The sequence below is a fragment of the Lactuca saligna genome, chromosome 3, assembly GCF_052625555.1.
Source record: "Lactuca saligna cultivar CGN05327 chromosome 3, ASM5262555v1, whole genome shotgun sequence".
NCBI lineage: Eukaryota > Viridiplantae > Streptophyta > Magnoliopsida > Asterales > Asteraceae > Lactuca > Lactuca saligna.
This window is the reverse complement of record NC_136419.1, coordinates 174,405,058-174,427,517: the sequence shown is the minus strand read 5'-3', so window position 1 is coordinate 174,427,517 and position 22,460 is coordinate 174,405,058. Positions and strand designations below refer to the sequence as shown.

At 33.4% G+C, this 22,460-nt stretch overlaps 2 protein-coding genes across 5 annotated transcripts; one reads left to right on the top strand and one right to left on the bottom strand.

Annotated features, from left to right (window-relative positions):
* The first annotated feature begins 2,531 nt into the window (after nt 1-2,531).
* LOC145037496 (putative peroxidase 26) lies at nt 2,532-5,569 on the top strand. Its single transcript, XM_078986176.1, has 4 exons — nt 2,532-2,834; nt 3,690-3,869; nt 4,226-4,385; nt 4,934-5,569. The coding sequence occupies exons 1-4, from the start codon at nt 2,580-2,582 to the stop codon at nt 5,353-5,355; spliced, it is 1,017 nt and encodes a 338-aa protein (XP_078842302.1). The 5' UTR covers nt 2,532-2,579; the 3' UTR covers nt 5,356-5,569.
* A 565-nt stretch (nt 5,570-6,134) lies between these two features.
* Nucleotides 6,135-15,642, bottom strand: LOC145037495 (uncharacterized). Of its 4 annotated transcripts, none has more exons than XM_078986174.1 (12): nt 15,325-15,642; nt 14,540-14,734; nt 13,368-13,466; nt 13,093-13,196; nt 11,476-12,191; nt 10,703-10,825; nt 10,226-10,314; nt 9,491-9,691; nt 8,832-9,242; nt 8,045-8,128; nt 7,556-7,695; nt 6,135-6,374 (listed from the first exon to the last, which is right to left on the bottom strand). In XM_078986174.1, the coding sequence occupies exons 2-11, from the start codon at nt 14,672-14,674 to the stop codon at nt 7,654-7,656; spliced, it is 2,004 nt and encodes a 667-aa protein (XP_078842300.1). In that variant the 5' UTR covers nt 14,675-14,734; nt 15,325-15,642; the 3' UTR covers nt 6,135-6,374; nt 7,556-7,653. The 4 variants fall into 4 exon arrangements, with proteins under 4 accessions (XP_078842300.1, XP_078842297.1, XP_078842301.1 ...); XM_078986171.1 differs by having other exon boundaries at nt 7,523-7,695; nt 15,325-15,641; XM_078986175.1 differs by having other exon boundaries at nt 7,523-7,695; nt 14,552-14,734; nt 15,325-15,641.
* Between the last annotated feature and the right edge of the window lie 6,818 nt (nt 15,643-22,460).

Below are 22,460 nucleotides of genomic sequence, written 5' to 3'. Positions count from 1 at the left end.
TTAAGTTATAGAGACTTGAGTTTGCATTTGTATGTGTTTAAACTTTAAATGCACTTACTAGCGTTATGGTCATGTTACGTGGTTTTGGAATAATGATGTATGTCGGCTTTATTCAAAAGAGTTTCGTTGATGTTACTCTAATGCTAGGAACTTATGACCTATTTTCTGTAAAGCGTGTTTTACGATTTCACTTTTTTTTTTGAACACAACGATTTTACAAGTGGTACTTGACGAGTTGACATTGAGAAAAAATGATGAAGTCGCATAGCTTAAACAAACAAACAAACAAAAAAATAAAAAATAAAAGCTGTATATATGATAGTAGTATCATAAAATACTTTCGGTTAAGGACTTAAGGGTAATTAATAAGCCTTCCAATAACGACTTGAACAAAGACTTTCATTGCAAGGGTCTAGTATATATGTTCAAGATTTGAAAGTCATGCTCTATGCTAGATGAAGTTTATACGTTTTCATCTATTTTACTTTCAAGAACGTGTAATATTAACTTTTTCTTGAAGGTTGTAGTGTGAAAATGATTTTTTGTCAAACTTAGAAAGTCAACTAGCAAAAATTTAGGTTTATATAAATTTGCCAACTTGGCATTGTCGACTCACTAGAGTACATATTAAGCGTAATAGTTGTATACTTGTATATCAATTATCGGAAAACCATACATAACATTTTTTTTTGTTTTATTTAAATTTGTTAGTAAAATTTAGAAATGGTTACTAATAATCTTATGTACTTCAAAGTTATTTATTTGTGGTCTATCCAAAAAAAATTACTTGAATAAGGTGATATGATTGAATGTAAGGGTAGTAAACGTGTCGTGTTGTAGGGGTGACAACTCTCGAACCAACTCGTAATCCGACACTGACCCATCCTGAAAATAGACAGGTTTGGATTGAGATTTTTGACCCACCAACCCGCTTATTTCATGGGTTGGGTTGGGTTATCTGTTTAGGTTCGCGGGTCAACCTGCCAACTTGTGTATATATATATATATATATATATATATATATATATATATAAATACTAAATTTGATTTTTGTCCGTATTGGTAATTTTCCGTATCATTGTATTCCTTCCGTATTCGTATGAGACTAATCTACATTTGCGGTTCGTTAATTAGAAAAAGAAAAAATACATGTCGTTATTTCATGAGTTACGAACGAAGAACACATCCACTTTTTATGAATGCTTTTATTTTTCATTTTTATTTGGATGTCATTGACTTTATGAATTTATGTTGAAAATCTTTTTTTTTATGTTAATTACTTTAATCATTTTATGAATTTATGTTAAAAAAACCTCACTTTTTAAAATGTGTTGTTTATTTATTAAACGGATTATATAGGTTGGGTTTAACCCATTAACTTGTGAAACCGCGAACCCATATACTTAAACGGGTTATATGGGTTGGATTGGGTTGAGGTTTCCAACCTACCAACCCGTGACCCGCCAACCCTTCAACCAATATATTATATTGGTTGGGTTGAGTTTATGTATTTTAACCCGTCAACCCGAACCCAACCCAATTGTCAGGCCTATCGTGTTGTGTGAAACGAAACTGGTTGAGATAAGTTGATTGGTTGATTTTAACCTACTCCATTTAATTATCGTATAATGTTAACATGTTTATTTGTATGTCGAGTTTGCGTGTTTAGGGTTTAGATCTTGTAAATATGTTGTGTCATCTTAAACCGAAACAATAAATAAGTTGAAAGAGTAGGAGTTGGAAAAGTGGGAAAAAAAAATAATAAATAAATAAATAAAATGAAAAACAGGAAGGAGTACCAGTTTGGAAGGTATGAGTGAAATTCACGTTAAGTTTAGAGGAAATAGTGGGCGAATTGGAAAAGTAAAAAGTAAATACCGATTGGAAGTGCTAATTAGTAGCTTTCAATCTTCCAAGTTACAAAAAAACACTTAGACTTAAAGTTTTATTTTATATTTGGTTTTGGTCATGTCTAGTTTACTTAAAAAAAATTTAAAAAGTTGAATATAATAAATGAGTCATGTTTGTGTTGATAGTTTGATCCTAGCCTTACTCATTTAATTTCGTTTCGTGTTGTATCAACTTGTTTAATTAAACGGGTTGAAATTTCTAACCCAACCTCATTTATTTTCATGTCTAATTCTTGTGTTGGTGTCATAGAACATCCCTAGTTGAATGTTTAGTTCTTATGTTATTATTACGGTTTTTATAGCACACTTTCACTTCCTTTCTAATTTGATTACTGGACTTCAAAAACTTTTACCAAAACCATTTAAACTATGCATTACCATTATAAACGTCTTAAGCCCTTCATCATTTTTTTTGTCATCCACTCGTTTCTTGTTATTTAATCAATCCATTTTTACATAACCCATACCAAGTCTTTTGAAATACAATATGATAGACTTAAGACATACTTTTCTAATTTTAAAAAACATGACAGAAGATTAACATATAAAATTATAAATATTAACTATTCCTTAGAAAGTAAGGAGACCAATATATATTATATATATACATGGTAGCATGTTTCCAATGAGGCATTCACATCAACCTTTTCAATTGAGCTTAATACAAAGATGAAGAGAGAACAAGGGTTGGTGATTCTTTCCATTCTTGCATTGGTTGCACTAGAGACGATGGTTGGCGGCAGTCAGGCGGCAATAGGGATGCCGCCTGAGTCGGCACCATTAATTCGCCATTTTTATAAAGTGCACAATACGTGTGCGTACGTGGAGCCATTTGTTCGACACCAAGTGCAGCTTATATGGGCTAATGATAAGACTGTTGCTCCAAAGCTCATCAAGTTGCTCTATGCTGATTGCATGGTCAATGTACGTTCTCTTAGTCTCTCTCAACACATCATCATCATATTAGTTACTAACCTTGCATTTTTTTGCAATTCAATGTATGCATGTACGTGTGTGTGTGTGTATATATATATATATATATATATATATATATATATATATATATATATATATATATATATATATATATACTTATATACTTATATATGCATGTATGTCTATTTATTTGTATATATATGTATGATGTATGTGAATATATGAAAGTATATACACATATATGCATGTACGTATATAAAAATACATCCTCTTGGACATATGTAAGTATATATTTGTGTTAGGATGTATGTATGTATGTATGTATGTATGTAGATACATAGATACAAGACCTCGCCAGAAAACTTGTGTTGTGTTCCAACTTGAAGTTAGATTGATGGTTTGATAAATTATGAAACAATTTTTTACAACTTCGAGTCTTTGAGATTACGTAAACCATCATCAGCCTTTTAATGATAAAACGACAGATAGTTTGCGATTTATTAAATATTAAAACAAGTGAGGAAAACTTGAGAGGCATTGAAGAGAGTAGATAACGTTTTTTACGTCACCCGATTGAAGGAGCAAAAGAAGGCTTGTTTTGTGGATGAGTCAACACGTTTTCTCACTTAAGATATTTTGGGAGTTGAGCACCAACGTCTTTCATTTATCTTTTGTCATTTTTAAAAAAAATTAACAAATGATTTATCATATTTACCTACCATGTTTGTCTTTGAAAATATTACGATTTAAAAAAAAAAAAAAACACAAACACACACACACATTGAGTATTTGATTTGTAATGAGTTTGAAATATGAAAAGCTAATTGGAGAAAATAATGATAGGGTTGCGATGCATCGATTCTACTAGATGGGCCAAATACAGAGAAAGCATCACCAAAAGCCAGAGGACTAGCAGCATTCGTGCTTATCGATAAGATCAAGCAAGTCTTGGAAGCACGATGCCCAGGAGCAGTTTCATGTGCTGACATTCTCAATATTGCAGCTAGAGACGCCGTGTATTTGGTAAGCGCCCGTGCTAGTAAACCAAATGCATAAATGCAAAAAATAAAATTGCAACGCACGCACTTCGAAAAATCTATTCATTTGTAGCATTCTACTTTGAGTTTTTCTTTTCTTTTTGGGACATTATAATATGATAAATAAATTCAAATTGTGTTGAAATTTATCACAATGCTATAATAAAAGTGCAATGATTTAGCAAGAAAAAATAAAAGTAGGATGCTATAATATAATAAACATATTAATGAAAGTAGGTTGCTATTTCTTGCATTTTCAAGCCGTATGGACATGGCAACTTAAATCCGAAATTAAGTTCATCCCATATGAAGAGTTAACAACTTGTTGATGAATTTAAACAGTCGGGCGGGCCATCGTATCCGGTTTTCTTGGGAAGAAGGGATGGACTCGAATCGAATGCAGCATGGGTAGACTTCCCCTCGCCTTCCATGTCTTGGGAATCGTCTTTGGCATATTTTGAATCCAAAGGCTTGGATTTGCAAGACATGGTTACTCTCCTAGGTAAGCGTCCATACAAGTATATTTGTCATTGTACAACATTTGGTTTTGATATGCATTAGACTGGGACCGAGACTAATGTCAATGGGACAAAAATTGCAACTTTTTTGTCCTACATAAAAAGGTTAAACAAGGTGGGACATGGACTCGCCCTCAATCTCTCGTTATCGTAAAAGACGTAAATGTCCTCCCCATCCTCATCATCGAGAATAACCCTAGAAAGCTTGTCGAGTCTTGTCTTAGGTAACAAACACAACCTTCAACCGTGTTTGTTACACATACTAAGACTAGACAGGACTCTACACACTTTCGATGTATATTTTCGCTTTCTATGTATATTTTCGATGGTGAGAAATGAGGAGAGCATTTACGTCTTTCACAAAAACGGGAGATCGAGAGCGAGTCCATGTCCCACCTTTTTTAGTATGACAAAGAGGTTGCAATTTTTGTCCTATTGACATCGGCCTCAATCTAAATAGTCTAAATCTAATACACACCAAACACAGTACAACTTGTTCTGTTCTTACGTGTTTTTTCTTTTGTACATTCAGGAGCACATATGATGGGCCGAGTTAGATGCAGTAACATCCTCGACCGTCTCTACAATTTCAACAACACCGGGAAACCCGACCCAAGTATGGAACCCTCTACACTAACTTACTTGCGAGCCGAATGCCCTCAGAAAGTAAGACTCGGTCAACCCAACCCGCTCATAAACTTAAACCCAAGTAACCCGAGTCACAGTTTCACCAACTCCTACTACTCTCGAGTGTTGGAAAAGAAATCAGTTCTAGGAGTTGACCAACAGCTAATCTATGGTGAAGATACACATGACCTATCCGATGAATATGCTGCAGGGCTCCAAGATTTCAAGCTTGGGTTCGCCTTTTCCATGAGCCGGATGGGTGGGCTTAAGGTTCTTACGGGAACCAAGGGTCAGATTCGACTCGATTGCAGAATGGTCAACAAATAGATTGATATAGTTATCTTGTTTATAAAGCCAATGTTGTCATTTTATTATTAATAAAAGTACTAAATGTAAGATCAGTAAGGTATTTTCATTTGTTTGTGTATTGTAGCATTGGTATAGTTTTTGGCTAAAACTGAAACCTAACCAAAACATTGGTTTTTGACTTTGACGAGACCGATTATCTTCGGTCTTTTCGGGTTTTCCCCGGTTTTTTATATTTTTTTGTGTTCATTCTGTAATCTTGCTGATAAAATAAAAAACAATAAAGGTAATTTACCAAAAAAGATACAAGACGATGTAAAGGCATTTCATTGTTTTAATTTTAAATAAAAACCGTAAACGCATGTCATTGTTTTAATATAGTAAATTAATAGGTTAAAACTTATACACAAAACGACGTCGTTTTAAGGTTTTCACATTCGATTCTGGTTCTTATATAAAAGAAACCAAATTTACCTTGAAAATTCAATTTTTCTTAACACAAAAAACCAGACCTTGGGTTTTTCACAATGATTTGATTTTTTTATTCAATATCTATCATGACATTATACTTTCAAATATTCTCTTATTAACGCATTGTAATTTTAAAACTCTGCTAGCTAGTATAACAATGTAGTTTCTAACTTTTTTCTTAGAACATCATACTTTGTAAAATCTTACCCAATATAGCAATGAAAATTGCTTTGTATTTGAATGACATTGCTATATTTGGGTAGATTTTTCAAAGTACAATACTATAATAGAAAGAAATGAAATCATGATGCTATAATATACAGAAAAAAGAATAAAAAAAACCTATTCCTCTTGAAAAGCAAGAATTGCAACGAGCTCTTTGATTCTAAGTTTACATGTTGTATGGAAGCTAAACGTGAAACCTTCTATAATCGCCTCAAAATATTAAAACAAAAAAAAATGTCTAAACACAATACACAAATAAAGAGATTGTGTTCTTCTGACCTTGCAAGATGTACCCATGAACAGCCTCTTCCTATGACAATCATTTAGGGCTCCAATTCATAATCCTGAAAACCAAACAAAACAGTATAAAAGGTTTCAGAAAATGAAAATACTCCTTTGCAATCAAAGGCTGGAATGCCATGGAATTGAATTTCGATTCCCGCCAAATCTCATGGAATCACACGAACAAACATCCACTAAAATGAAATCATTTGTTAAGTTTATTTAGCAAGTCAAGAGAGGGGTATTTTAGATTTATTTCTACATAAAATGTTAATATAGTTGGTTAACTTCACAAGTGTAGGAAGTTGGAAGGGGAACTCCTTTCTACATAAATGTAATGAGGGAGGGAATGGAATGGTTCATTCCATTGGAATGGAAAAAAGTTGTTTTGTTTGTCCAATGGAATGGAATTGACCACTCTTCAAGGAATGTGATTCCATCAAATTTATTAACTTTCCTTCCTTAGCAAGCCAGACGATGGCGTTTTCTTTTCCATTCCATGATCGAATGAAATTAAATGTTGCAATATAACCAATTTTTATTTATGTAACTATGATACGGATCTTTTTTTTCAATCTCTAAATTTTAATCATAATACAATTTTCTTTCTAAAAATATCTAGAATATGTTTTTTTTCTTAGTCTTATTTGGGTTATATGTCAATTTTTTTATATAAATAAAATTTCATTGCTTATAATTAAGTAATATACAGAATAGAGTTAAAACTAAACCTTCTATTACATAAGTTTATATAAAAACTCATTTTATTCCAAAAACCAATAAAACATGATCAAAGAATGTAATGAGTCATTCTCTTACGTTGCTTATTCCATTACCTGCCCATTCCATTCCATCCAATCGAACAAAAATTTGCAACACAACCCTATTTATGTAATTTTTAATGACACAGATCTTTGTAAATTTTTTCCCTAATTTAATAAAGTTACAATTTTATTTTATAAAAAATCCAGAAAATATAACTTTTCTTATAATCTTATTTGGGTGTTAATGAGCTTTTATCATGTTTAATATTTTATTTTTGTAAATAAAAATTTAATAACTATAATTAAATTATGTGTGTGTGTGTGTGTGTATATATATATATATATATATATATATATAATATATAAAAAATTCATTCCACCCCTACATACCAACAAAACATGATCATGGAATGTAATTGGCTCATGCATAAGAAAACAAAAAGTACCTTTACTAAAAATCGAGCGATTTTTAAACGTACTTGATGAATGTTGAAATGGCATAAGCACATTGCTATGAACTCTTCCAATATAAAACAAAAAGGTAAAATCTTTGATCACAAATTTGAAGCATCACAAACTAGTCATCATAGGTAGCAGCTGGGCTTCTATTCTTGATTAGCTGGATTTACATGAAAAAAATAGTGTCAAAAAGACGAATATCTCTACTTTTATATATAAATAAATAAATTAATAAATAAATAAATAATATTAGAAATTTAATAATTTACAAGTTATAAACACTATTTATAACGTACAACTAAAAGATGGATAAAATGCAAAAGTACAATATTACTTCACAAACATCAGAAATTACATAAAACACAAGAAATTCACCCATTATACTTTACTTGACATAAAAAAAGTAAAAGCTTTCAAAATAAATGATAATTAATGAGTTTAACTAAAATGATAAGAAGTGCAAAGTGAATTAGAAAGAAAAAAGATGAATATAATTTATATGTTTAAACCTTGTAGAAGTATTTCTTTCGGAGTTTAATGGCTGTACGTATGCATCTCTTAACCCTAATCTTCAGCATATTGTCATTGAATATCTGCATCATAAGTAGAAATCAAAACCAAATAAGGGACACATATCATGTGTAAATAGTAAATACATAAACAACAGCAACATACTTCTATTGATATGTGTATTATAGCATCATACTTTCATTACTTCCTATTACAACATTGTACTTTAGAAAATCTATCAAAATATAGCAATGTCATCAAAATACAAAGCAATTTTCGCAATGTTCACTGATATAATTCGGTAGATCTTTCAAAGTATAAAGCCATGATAAGGAAAAACTGTAAAGGTAATGCTATAATCGGGTAGATTTTTCAAGATACTACAATGCCTTAATAGAACAAATTAAAGTACAATGATGTAACAGAAAGAAACAAGAGTAGGATAATATAATACACTAACTAAAGGGTTAAATACAAGAAATAGCAACGTACTTCTATCATTATGTTTTTTATAACACCCTACTTTCAATTCCTCTTAGTAATGTCATTCAAATAAAAAGTAATTTTCATTGTTATAACTGCGAGAATTTTCAAAATATGGAAGAAAAAAAAAAGTGAAAATCTAATGCTAAAATTGGGTAAATTTTTCGAACCACAATGTCTTAATAAGAAAAAAAGTTTATAGAAAGACATAATGAGTAGGATGCTATAAAAAGCACAAACAAACGAAAGTAAATTGCTATTTCTTGCGTTTAGTGTACAAATAAAAACTTATAATCCACCTGCCTTTATCAAATCATCAATCGAACGTGTTTCTCTCATGATTTTATGGCGATTGAGAATAAGAATTGCAGCTACACAGAAAATAGGCAACTCATCATCGCCATTCCTCGTTGATGATATGATCGTGCATATTTGAAAACGATCATTTTTTGACCACAAGCTTTTTGTCAATCCACAAAAGGGATGATTTAAAGTGGATTTTATTCCATTATTTTCGGAGTTTGAGCGCTCTAAATTCCCACATTTTGATTCTGATCCACCATTTTTTGATCCACTGTTTTCATTCTCAATAATTTCCTCTTGTGTGGCTGTGGCTGTAGTTGATTCCTTTGGGATTTGTAGGACTAGAAGTTCAGGACAACTGTTCTCCAGATTGAAAGCCAAGGATTCATCAAAATCAGCAGCCCACATCATCTGGTCACAACAAAAGGGCAATTTAGTAATTTTCAAGTTTGAAATTAAGATGATCATTTTCATTTAGGATCTGTTTCTTTTTCCATTACGTCCTGTATGGTAAAAAAAAGTTGAAAATACAATGCTATTTCTTAGTTGCTGCTAATGCAAAGGTAATTATTACATGTAGGACATGTTATTATATTAATTAATAATTAATTAATTAATATCCTAGCTAGAGAAATTAAGCAAGAAGAATGAATACATACCTCCCACATGCAAAGTGCCTCACTGAAAGATAACTCACGTCGGAAAAGTACTAGAAGCATCCGGAAGGCAAAATGGAGGCTTTCAGCACCTATTTGTGAAAGGTGAGTGAACATTTCCCTGTCTACATGTTCTAAAATATGTGAAAGTGCTTCCAATTGTTTCATGACACCTGTCGTTCCTTCCATCTGAAAATTTTCACGCTGTACACAAGGAAAACAAACTTATAATTAAAGGATTAGCAAATAGGATGTATAATTAAAAGATTAAATGCAAGAAATAGCAAACAGGATGTATAATTTTCAGAGTACCTGTTTATAAGAAAAAATTAAAAGTATAACGATGTAAAGTTTCGGGATGTTTTTCCAATTTAATAACCATTTTGACATGATATAAGAAGTCAAAGTGGGTTATAAATTATCGGTCAAAACTGATATGACAGGTCAAAATGGTTTAATTTGGAAAAATGTTTGAAACTTTAATGATTTGGAAAAATGTTTGAAACTTTAATGATTTGGAAAATTGTGATTTTCCCTTATAATTGAGTGGATTTGTTAAAGTTTAATGTCCTAATATGAAAAGGAAACGAAAGTACATATGAAAAGAGTTGAAGTATAATTTTGTAACATGAAGAAACGAAGAAGTAAGATGCTATAAGAAACAAATAAATGGAAATACATCATCACTATTTCATGCATTTAACCAATAAATGATATATGTGTCGAGTTTAGAAATACCATTCTTCTTAAAAGCATCTCGAAGCACCAAAAAGCATCAGCATTATCCTCAAAGAGCACAATAAAAGGCGATAACAAATCACTCATACCTGCAATCAGAGTTGCATTCACTTCATAATTCAGATTATACCTTGCATCCAACTTTCATTTCTTTCTATTAGAGCATTGTGCTTCCAATCTTTTTCTTATTAAACTATTGTACTTCAAAAATCTACCACAACTTAGCATTGTAATTTTTTTTTTCCTTTATTAGGACATTATACTTTGAAAAATCTACTCAACTGTAACACTGAAAATTGCTTTGTATTTGGATGGCATTGTTATGATTGGGTAGATTATTCAAACTACAATTTTGTAATAGGAAGAAATGAAAGTGGGATGCTATACATCTATATATAAGATCAATGAAAGTAAATTGTTATTTCTTGCATTTAACTCATTAAAAAAAAAAAAATCAAGAGGCAAAAAAAGCACAACCTTGACAATATCCTGTTGCAGGATCAACCCAGGCATAAACAGCAAGAATATCTGACATTCTTGCTAAATTTTTTGTATCTTCATAAAATTCCAGATGACAATCTGTTCTCACAACATCAACAACTGCAAAAAGGAACAAAGAGAAACAATAAATACATTTTAGAATTTTTTTTTTCTTAAAAGGACATACAAAATCAAGGTAAGGAATATATATATCAACTTTTCCACACTTATTAATAACATAGTCAAAGGGTATATCTCCAATTGTCCACCATAACAAAAACCTGTCCACAATTTATTCATGGGTCCCACTGATTTTAATTTTATATATACTTATTTTTGTTATATAAATCAGTAATAATATTTAATTTTTAATTATTTGCTACAACAAAGGAAATAAAGATAAAACCAACTAGAAAAATATTATAATAATAATAATAAATATTTATAGACTCATATATTTTTTAACTATTGAAAATTTTCTAATTTTCTAATTTATATATTTCTTAACGTCACTAAGATTCTAACTTTCTATTATTTACATTTATACAAAATTAGCACGTTTTATAAGGTTAGAATTTTATGCATATAGTAATTAAACAAAAAAAAAATTTACTTCTAGTTAAAAAATTAAAAAGAATAAAAGACAATAAACAATGAAAAAGCTCCTAAGTTTGAGCTTGTATATAGCACTACCATTGACCAATTGTAGTTGACTATTTGACTAACATTGACTATTACTCGATTATCATACACTATAAACAAAAACTTACCAATTTGATGTAAAGTCCAAAGCCACTCAGACACTCTATCTTGACTCCTTGTTCTTCCATGTGATTTCACTGTGTTTTTCAAAACCCTAATTTCAGACACATCGTTCTTTCTTTCCTCCATTTCATATTCCACATTGCCAGATCTTGATTCAGACCCCGTGACTTCAATTCTTGATTTGTTACCACATTTAGAATTCTCTTCCATTACCAAATCTACATTGTTATTAATTTGAAAATCATACACATGATCATCATCATCATCATCATCATCACCATCACCATCACCATCATCATCATCTTCTTCAAATCTAAGCTTCCGCCTTGTGGAAACTCTTTCATCGTTTGACTTTGACTTAACTTCATTCTTATTATCAACCACTACATCACTTTTTTCAAATAAATTTGTAACAGGTAAAGGGGGGAAATCGTAATAATTTGAAGTTCTGTATTGTGATTCATCATCCCCTTCACTTCTATTATATGGAGTAGTAGAAGAAGTTTCTACACAAATATCAGAGCAATTGCAGGAAGATTCTAGTAGATTAGAATCAATGGTGGAAGATTGTTCTTGTTTTACTTCAGATTTTCTTCTTTCATCATCTTCTGTTTTTGTTCTCATGTCCATGACTTTTGTCCCCACAACATAGGCTAAAGAACCTGTGCCTATACTGGAATGCATTAACTGACATTGATTAATAAGGTCTTTATAGCGTTCCCTGCATCCAAAGTTTTTATAAAAAAGTGTTACTAAATCATATATTGGTGTATATATAAAAGATAAGTCCATAAAAAGAAAAGGGTAATGCGAGAAATAGAATTATACTTTTGTTTATTTGTGTGTCGACTATTAAGGCATTGTAGTTTGGAAAATATATCCAACCATAGCTGTGAAAATTGCTTTGTTTTTAATTGACATTATATATTTCAAAGCACAGCACTGTAGTATCATAAAAAGACCTTATATATTGTGTTTTTTACAGAATAAACCTCAACTTTATTTTTATTTTTTCGTAAATAAAAAAAAAAAAACCTCACATTTGACAAGTTTTTTCAGAAAAGAAAAAACTACTAAAAGGGCCAAATAAAAAAATGGAAAAATGCAAGGTCGTTTTCAGGAAAAAAATAAAGTTTAGGTTTAATCTGGAAGAAACACAATATATAAGGTCTTTTATGATATTAACCCTAATAATTAATTAAAGAATCAATGAGGGTATGTTGCTAGTTCTTGGAATTAACACTATATATCATTTTTTTTTTTGGTTAAATAGGATTAAAAGTTGATAATAAGGATAAGTTTATGTGAGAAAGTAATAGTTAAGAATATTTTAGTTGGTATTTTAGAATAACTATCAGCTGTAAACAATATTTATTTATTAATTAAAGTAATCCCTTTTTCTTTATCTCTCCTGGTGTTATATATTTTCCAATCATACTAATTATTAGAGTGATGTAGAAACTAATATTACAAACTAGGTCAATGCATGCAACATGATATGTGTCACAAAAGGCATTCAAAATCTGGTAATTGGTGGAAAAGAATTTATACAATGAAAGAAATGAACATTAAAATAAGCAGTTAAAATAGTATACACAAACAACATAGTACATAGTACAGACCTCCTTGCAGCCCTTAGCCTTCTTCTGTAATCTGCTGTACTGCTCAAAGAATAACAGCCTAGAAGAAATTCCCACACTTCAGGTCTTATTGACGGATCTACCCCCTACACACAAATTTAAAACATTAGGGAAGTTATATCATATGCCTAAAAAGACTGGAAAATAGAATAATATTGTGTACTTATGGTAATGATTATCCCATATAATAGAGCTAAAAGGTTAAAAAAAAAAAAAAAAAAAAAAAAAAAAAAGATGAAGAAAAAGTAAAAGCTTACACCCAAAATAATCAATTTCAGTGCTTTCTGAAAACCAAAAACCTTTCCATCACTATCAAATGTTGTTTGCCACTTTTCTGGTTTAAGCATTTTGTTTATCTGCATAATTTACACAAGGAGTCATTATTGGCAATACAACTTCAACAATTAAAAAAATATATAATATTTGATTAATGTTGAATGTTATTGTTAGTTCCTACTGAATGGACACATCAAACCTTGGAAGTGTTTAACTTACATAGAAAATGTAGCACATGCTACTTTCATTTCTTTTTATTATATTTACAGCATTGCTTTTGAAAACTACCCGGTTATAGTATTTTTCAAAGTAAAATGTTGTAATAAGAAGAAATGGAAGTCGGATGCTAGAATCAACAAATTAATGAAAGGAAATTGTGATTTCTTGCATTTAACCCTATAAAAATGCCTTACATATTATTTTCTACTAAATTTTATCAACTCTGTCATGGGAAAAACATTAAACATGTGAAAGAAAATATGATTCTTCCCACCAAAAGCCTCCCCTCTCTAAATTTGCTATAACTGGCCTTAATGATTCCTTTTAGAAACCCAAATTCAATTTCAACCAACAGCTTATTTCAGTATCATCACAGAGCTTGATACATTTTGTAAACTTTGTTCATACATGGATTCTGTAAAAGAACTAAATGCAAGAAATAGAAATGTACTTTCATTTATTTGTTTATTATAATATCTTACTGCATTTATTCATGTTACAGCATCATTCTTTGAAAAGTTTACCTAATTATAGCAATGTCATCCAAAAACAAAGCTAGTTTCACTGCTATAATTACATAGATTTTTCAAGTACAATGTTCTAATGAGAAAAAAAAAAAAAAAAAAAAAAAAAAACTGAAAGCACAATGTTGTAATAAATACATTATACAAATAGAAATACAATCCTGTAATAAACAAATAAAAGGAACTGCATTGCTACTTCTTGCATTTAGCCCGTTATAAAAAGCAACTTTTCATTTACTACAACCATTAGATAAGCACAATTCACATATTAAACTGATACAATGTAACAAAACCACATAGGCCTTCCTTTTGTAAAACCCTGCATCCTTGTTTAAAGTTCAATTATCATGAAAGAAGCGTTGAAAATTTCAAGAAGAAAACAGTTAGAAGAGGGCTTTTCAGAGTCTTACAGTAACAACAACCTTTATTGGTGACTGATGAAGACAAGGCTCCCCAATATGTTGAACAATAGAACCAACTCTTTGTAAATTCACTGTACCACTCTTTCCACAAATCCATTGCTTGTGATCTCCGTCAAAAGACATCTCCTAATTGTTCTTAATGTCTACTACTTCTCTTCAATGTCTAGCAATCAAATCAAAGTCCTATAGCATACCAAGTTGCATAAAAACACCAAATCAGCAACCCACAAAACAATTAACAAATCAGATTCAATCAGAAAAAAGCATGCACCATGACTATGAAATGAAGTTACTGTGCTAACAAGAAGCCGACATCAGTGGCCTAACTCGTAAGAAACCAAGAGGTTCTGATGAATCAGAAGAAGAAATGTTCTGGATGATCAAAAAACTACCTCTAATTTTGAATACGATCAAGTAAATTTGCAACCGAATCATGAATTTCAGTTAAACTTGAACAAGTTCGACCTCATTTCTACTTTACTTTAACCTGCCCTCGCGAATAGGGGAGAAACAAAAGGAAAACAAAAATAACGTTCGACATAAAGATTTGCTCGCTTTGTATTTCAATTGGACGCTTGTTTTGGGGAAAACCACCTTTGCTAAGCGTACTCGAATTGAGGGAATAGATGGTATCCGGTTTTAATGACAGATCGTGAAACCCTAAATCCAGTGAAAAAGACGAACTAATTGACATATAAGTACAATGGTAGATGATCATCGACAGCGAATTTGCTTGAAGTTAAATTCGATCGAATAATATGATGCAGTTGTACCTGAACATAAACGCCTATAACTATGGCAAGGGTATTGAAATATCCCTCAACTTCAAGATCAGAGATCGGTCTACCAGCTTCGTCTCCATCAACACAACAGAGACCGTTTCTTTAGTTTCCGCCTGAATTTTGTTTTTCCCTTTTGATTTTTATTAAAAAAATGGGCTGAGATAAAACTTGTTTGAAACGAGTTGATCTCACCTTAGAGTTAACTATGGCATTTGCACTTGGGAAATGGGTGTGAATACAAGTGTTTTGATGGTCAAAATTGTTTGGATATCTATAGAATTATGAACTCATTTCCTTTGAAGTTTGGCTATCAAAAATTATTCATTGGGATAACCCTACACGCATTTAAAGTCCTAGACACAATAATAATAAGAAATGTATCATGTTCTTATTGGGATTGTGGAACATCTTACTAGTTCCAAAAGATGGTGTTTTTAGTAGTTGCAAAAGATGGTGTTTTATGAGCAGGGTCGGTTCTATTCTTTGTAAAACTAAGCAAGGGCTCATGACCCTCAATTATAAATAGCCCCTAATTTTAAAGTTTATTCTGTTAATTATATATGTATGTATACGTATTTCTTGGGTTACTGTTAATGTATCCCTCTGGGATAACGTCAAAAAAAGAGAAGTCAAACTAACGTTGGGCTTTGCCTGGTCAGAACCCACTCTAAAGCCAAGTCCGGGCTTTCACCAACACGAAGATCACTGGTACGGTGGTCAAAGTGCAGAGTCGCACCTTAACCTCTTTTCCAAGAGGTTACATCCCGCCAAACGTAGGACTAATCAGAGAGTTCCACTTGCCCATTAGATGATAGTCATGATATTCATAACAATTAAAAGATCTCCTTCTAGCCAATGAGGGAATGAGGCAAAAGACGTGACGGAGGACCCTCCAATATGGGTCTGCCACGTCGCACCTCACTAGGGAGGCCTCAACAAAATCATTTGAGGGACGTGCTTCTCGAACAGGTATAAAAGGATCCTTATTCCTCACGAAGAAGGGGACGAAATTCTCTTTTTCCTGTAATCTACTATAATCTCTCTCAGATCTCATACTAACTTTATCGTCGGAGCTTCGTCCCGGGATCTCCTCCCGGACATCGACTAACGACCATCTCTCTCTTTTGTACTATGATATCAAGAGAAGATACCTGCACAGATCTCTCGTACAGTTCCAACTCAATCCTCTCTAACATATCACAACAATTACAAAGACAAGTTGGAGAATGGTCTGGTGGTAAAAGCGTTGGTTTATTAAACTAAGGGTCTTAGGTTCGAATTTGTTTGCTTACCTTCCATTCATTTTATTTTGGAAGCTACTTAAACATATCCCACATCGCTCATGGATGAAACTAGGCCAACTTTCCTCTCTTATATAAGCCCGACCATCCTATTGCTTCATATTAACTCTACCTTTGAGTCCAACATTAGCTGGAAGATCAAAACTTTAGCAAACTTCATGTTTATATAAGTGATTAGCTAAGATGCATTAAGAAATAGTTTGGAAGTGGGTTTAAATTATAAACCAAAGGGCCCCAATTTTTTTTTGTTTGCTTAGAGCCCCCAAATTGGTTGAGTCACCTCTGTTTATGAGTATCTATTTATATGTATATTACCTAAAACTTGGATAAAGATAACATAAAATAAATCCATGAAAACATCCACTAAACATTTATATTAATATGCATGAAACCTTCATTCAATGAATAAAATCATGAAAATATCCATACTCATCATGGCAATTACCCAACATATCAAGATGGCCCAAGAAGTGTATAAGCACCAGAGACCAACTCTTACACCAAAACTCCTTCATGATGTTTAAAGAAATAACAAACCAAAATGAATATCCAAATAATGATCGGTCGAGTCGTGTATCATCCATCATCCAAAGCTAAGAATACCCACACAACATACTCAAATGGAGACAAATCTAAATAATGGTAGCAAAACCAATAATGGTCGCTTCAAATCTAAGTGTATAATTTAACAAAAACTATAGCCCATACATACCAAACAAACAATCCCAACACCTTTATACAAATTTAGAATGAAACATCAACATGAACAATTCTCTTATACACCCCAACTGAATCTAAAACGTCTCTAACCCATACATACACACCTAAATTGTAACATCCCAAAAATACGAGCCAAAAATTTCATTTTTTTTAAACATATACTTTGCAAAACATTAGAAATAAAACATTCACCGATCATGTCATTTCATAAAAGATGTTGCGTGTCTGGAAACCATTTTATAAAACATAATAATGTCAGAGTACAAATCCCCAGGAAGATCTCATAGTGCGGAATATAAAGCATGTATGTGATGTGCCGCTACCGCGCCAGCTCCTTCCCCTTCGAAGAAGAGGTACCTGAAACCAAAACTGAAAACTGTAAGCACGAAGTTTAGTGAGTTCCCCCAACATACCACATACCATACAATCACATAACATACATATATTGTCAGGCATATCTGGGAGCCCGACCTACCTTTTCGGTCCTCTCGACCGGGTACAGACTAGTCTATCTGGGAGCTGGCATCCCCTTCGGTCCTCTCGATCGGATACTAACTAGCATATATGGGTGCTGGTCTCCCCTTCGGTCCTCTCGACCGGATACTGACTAGCATATCTGGGAGCTGGCCTCCCCTTCGGTCCTCTCGACCAGATACTAGGGACTATTTCACCCCCTACTACTACCACATAACACATATAACACATAATCTATCTAGCATGGTTGGGCATAACCGCCCCTTCGTCCCTATCGACCGGTATTCTGGGGGACTATCTCCCCCCTATTGTCACTAGCACATAGCATCATATCATACTAGCACAATAACATATCACAGGTAGTAGCAACCCTAAATGAATATCACAGAGACAAACATCTATCATACAATTCCTACTGGTGGGACGGCATTGTGGCCGTAGACCCACCGCTACTGGAAGGTAACTCACCTCAAAGTAGTTGCTAATCTGCATGGGAACTGACTGTCTTATGCTGCTGCTGCCCCGGAAATCCTCCGGCTATAATTCCCACAAAACACTCAGTCAAATACTGCTAACCGACCTCAGGGTAAAATGATCATTTATCCCTAACCAAGCCAAGAGTCAAAGTCAAAGTCAACTTCCAGTTGACCCGACTCGCCAAGTTGGCTTGCCAACTCGCTGAGTCCCTATCCATTCGATTGACCATAAACCTGTCTCTACTCGTCGAGTTAGGCATTGACTCGACGAGTTTTCTTCTAACCCATGTCCAATAGTCCTTCATCCTACTCGCCGAGTTGTATGAACAACTCGTCGAGTTCATCTTCATCCGAAGAACATTCTATGCTGAGACTCGCCGAGTTGTATGGACAACTCGCCGAGTCTGTTCTTGAGGCAAGAAGATTGCCTTGGACTCGCCGAGTCAGGGCATTGACTCGTCGAGTTACTTCATGGGTGAGTCTGGCTTCCGACTCACTGAGTCACACCCCATGACTACTACTCCACTCCGCAAACACGAAAAGGGGGAAAACTCGGGGACTCGCGACTCGAATCACCGAGTCCGATGAATGACTTGCCGAGTCTATCACATGCAAATACTATATACTTGATTTTGCTTAAATCCAGCTCATGCCATACCTAGATCTGGGTTTCTAGGGCTTGATTAACACGTAAAGTTTCCAACTTTACGTGTAAATAAACACCAATGAAGGTTTTAGGGCTCAAAATGCACTAAAAGAGTAGATCTAGGGCTTTCATGCAATATGGCTCCATAAAGGCAGTAGATCCGAGCTCCTGGAGCTCAATCATGCCGAGTCGCCAACTTAAATGTGCTCCATTTCCCGTCTCTACTCGGCGAGTCGGGCCTACAGCTCACCGAGTCCAAGGCTAAAAATGCAAAACACTTAGATAAAATTTACATACCAGGAACCAGGTGCTACATAAATAGACTAGAAAGGTGAATAAACAATCATTGTTTCAAAAGACGAAACTGAAAGGGTGAAAAATATCAAGTATCCAAACCTCAATAAACTTCTCTAAATAAATCAATAATGAGATCATGGGATCTCCATGCAATTCTAGAGAAGAAAACCTCAAACAAACAGAATGTTCCTCCTAGATAACCACACAGAATTATAGATAACATGTCAATACAACTTGTCTATGTCAAGTACGACAAGCAAAAACCTGACACCAAATATACGGAAAATATAAAATCATATATAACTAATATCATACAAAGGGTTAATCAAGAATGTCATGATGATGTTTGGGTTTATGCTAAAATATAGGCTATGTTGGATCAGTTATGTGTTATTGAATTTGTTAAGAAAAAAATCGGCTTTTATTTTGTTTTCTGCCTTCACTTGTAGCTGATGTGTAATGTGTTATTAAGCTTTTGATATTTTATTAGTGTTTTGTTGTGATCTATTATGTGTTCTTAAGCTTCGACGTGTCTATGTGTACGTTTCTTTTAGTTGTGGGTATCAATAAAATTTTGGTGTGTGTATATGTGTGTTTGAGTGACAAGAGCAAAAGACGATGGTGGGAGAAAAGGAATTAAACCCTAATTTTTGAACAAACACATGGACCAAATTTGTAGTTTTCTCATAAACTAATGACTTATTTTATATATTTATTTTATTTAATATAACACTAAGTTGTCTTTCTTTATTTTACTCTTATTAGGTAACTACAGACACATATTATATGATAGAAGCACATACACATAAATAACATGAATATGAACATTGACAACATGAGTTGGAACTAAACACATCAAACATGAAACAATAACAATAAGTGGATAATAGGAACAAGAATAAAAAAGCATAAACACAAACTAGTATACACTCATGTCTGATGTCGCAAAGGACATCAAGGGCAATTGTACTTGATGTGCATGTAATAATTGTAGTAGTAACAATGTATGAAACATCCCAAAAATACGATTCAAAATTCTCATTTTTAAAATCATTAGTAAAACCCTATATCCTCATCATATAAAAATCATAAGACATGTATCTCAAAATATCATAACAAATGTCAATGTATCCAGGGACGCATCTTTCTTAGGGCCAGGAGGGGTCTTGGCCCCCCCTGAATTTTGGGTTAGAAGTAGTCCAACTATGTATAATTTTTCGAGATATAGGCCCTGTTGTATGGAAAATGGGCTTTGGCCCCTCCTGCCCAAATCGGAATGACGTGAACTCATGAAGGACTTACGACGAATTGAAGTATCGAACCCCAAATCCCAATCCTCATCTTCCGTCAATCCGTTGAATACTTGAATCCGTTATTCATTAGTTCATTGTTCGCTGTTCTAGTTGTCAGATGCCTCAGTGCCTCACGCCCACTCCGCCTTCGGCGGTCTCCATAGACCACAGCAAACGCAGCAGTCGGCACGCCAGCACAGCAGGCGACAGCAGCTAGCAAAAAAATCAGGAAGAAAAATCTTTAGTCTCCATTTGTAAATTTCTGTTCTTCCTTTATGTTCTTCCTTCTGTAAGTTCTATTCTTCCTTTGTGACTTTGTGTTATTGTGTAATTTGGAAGAAAAATCAAAAAGTCAAGAAATTAGAATCTCAAACAATGTTATGTTTTCCTTTGTGTAATCTTGTTCAATGTTCAGTCTCCATTTGTAAATTTGCTTAATTGCTTGTTTTGGTCTTGTGGGAATTTCACAATTCAGTGTTCACATAGTCAAATGATTTCACACACTTTGTTCCTCTAATTGCTTCTTGTTTGTCCAACAGTCCATATGACCTAAGATTGTTGATGTGTTCCTCCAATTGCTTGTTGTTTATCTTAAATGAGCTGAGATTGTTAATTAATTTGAATTGTTCCTCCATTTTATTGTTGTTGGAATTTGGAATCAAGAAATTAGAATCTTAAACAATGTTATATGTTTTCTTTTGCAGAAACTAAAGTTAATTGGTAGATTTTGAATGAATTGTTCATACATTTTGCTTTTTTTTATAGATACAATGGGAAAGATGAAAACCATTCATTCTTTTTTCAAAAGAATGGGTAATTGCTTAAAACATTGATTCAAAGTCGGTAATTGATGATTTTAAAGATCTTAAAGGTCGTCGGGCTGAATTGTAATTCTTTTTTAGGTATTTTTGTTGTTTAATTGTTAAAAAATTTGGTTTTTTTATATGTAAGAATGGTAACTTTAGGTATTTTGGTGTTTAAATGCTGAAAAAATATTGATTTTTTTTTTGTGTAAGAATGTTTATTTTAGATTTTTTTACTTTCGGCCCCCTAACTATATGTTCAAGCTCCGTCACTGAATGTATCAAAGTCACATGTCAAAATATATCAGAGTATAAACATCACAGGCTAAACAAGTGGTGTGTGTACCGCAATCATCCCAAGCTCCTCTTTTGAAAACCGAAGTACCTGAAACCAAAACTGAAAATTATAAACACAAAGCTTAGCGAGTCTCCCCATACTACCACATACCATACACTGGGCCTTGCCCACTATATTGGGCCCCGCTCGACATCGGACTGAAATCCGGTATACATATAAACACATCAATAATGCAAATAACATAAACATAACTTGGGCCTAGCCCACTGCATTGGGCCCCGCCCAGCATCGACTTGCCCGGCATCGGGCCGTATCGGACATCGGGCCCCACCCGGCATCAGACCGAAGTCTGGCATACATATAACATAAACATATATCATAAGAATATAAACATTCCTTGGGCTTGCCCCGGCATCGGACCGTAGTCCGGCATACATACAACATAACATATAAGCTAAACATTCATCGGGATTGCCCCGACATCGGACCGAAGCCCGGAACACATAACATATAAGCTAAACATTCATCAGGCTTGCCCCAACATCGGGCCAAAGTCCGGAACACATAACACATAACATGCAAGAATCACAAAGACATCAAGCATACATAAACGTTTCTTGAGACCTCCCCGGCATCAGACTGAAGTCCGGAACATATAAGTTACATTGGGCTATCCCCCGGCATTGAACCTAAGTCCAGCATATGCTAACATACATAAACGGGCTGGCATTGGTGCCTTCGACCCGTTCCTACTGGAGGAAAAATCACCTCACACTGCTGAAGTCCTGGTGACACAACCCTAGCTATTGGATGACAGATT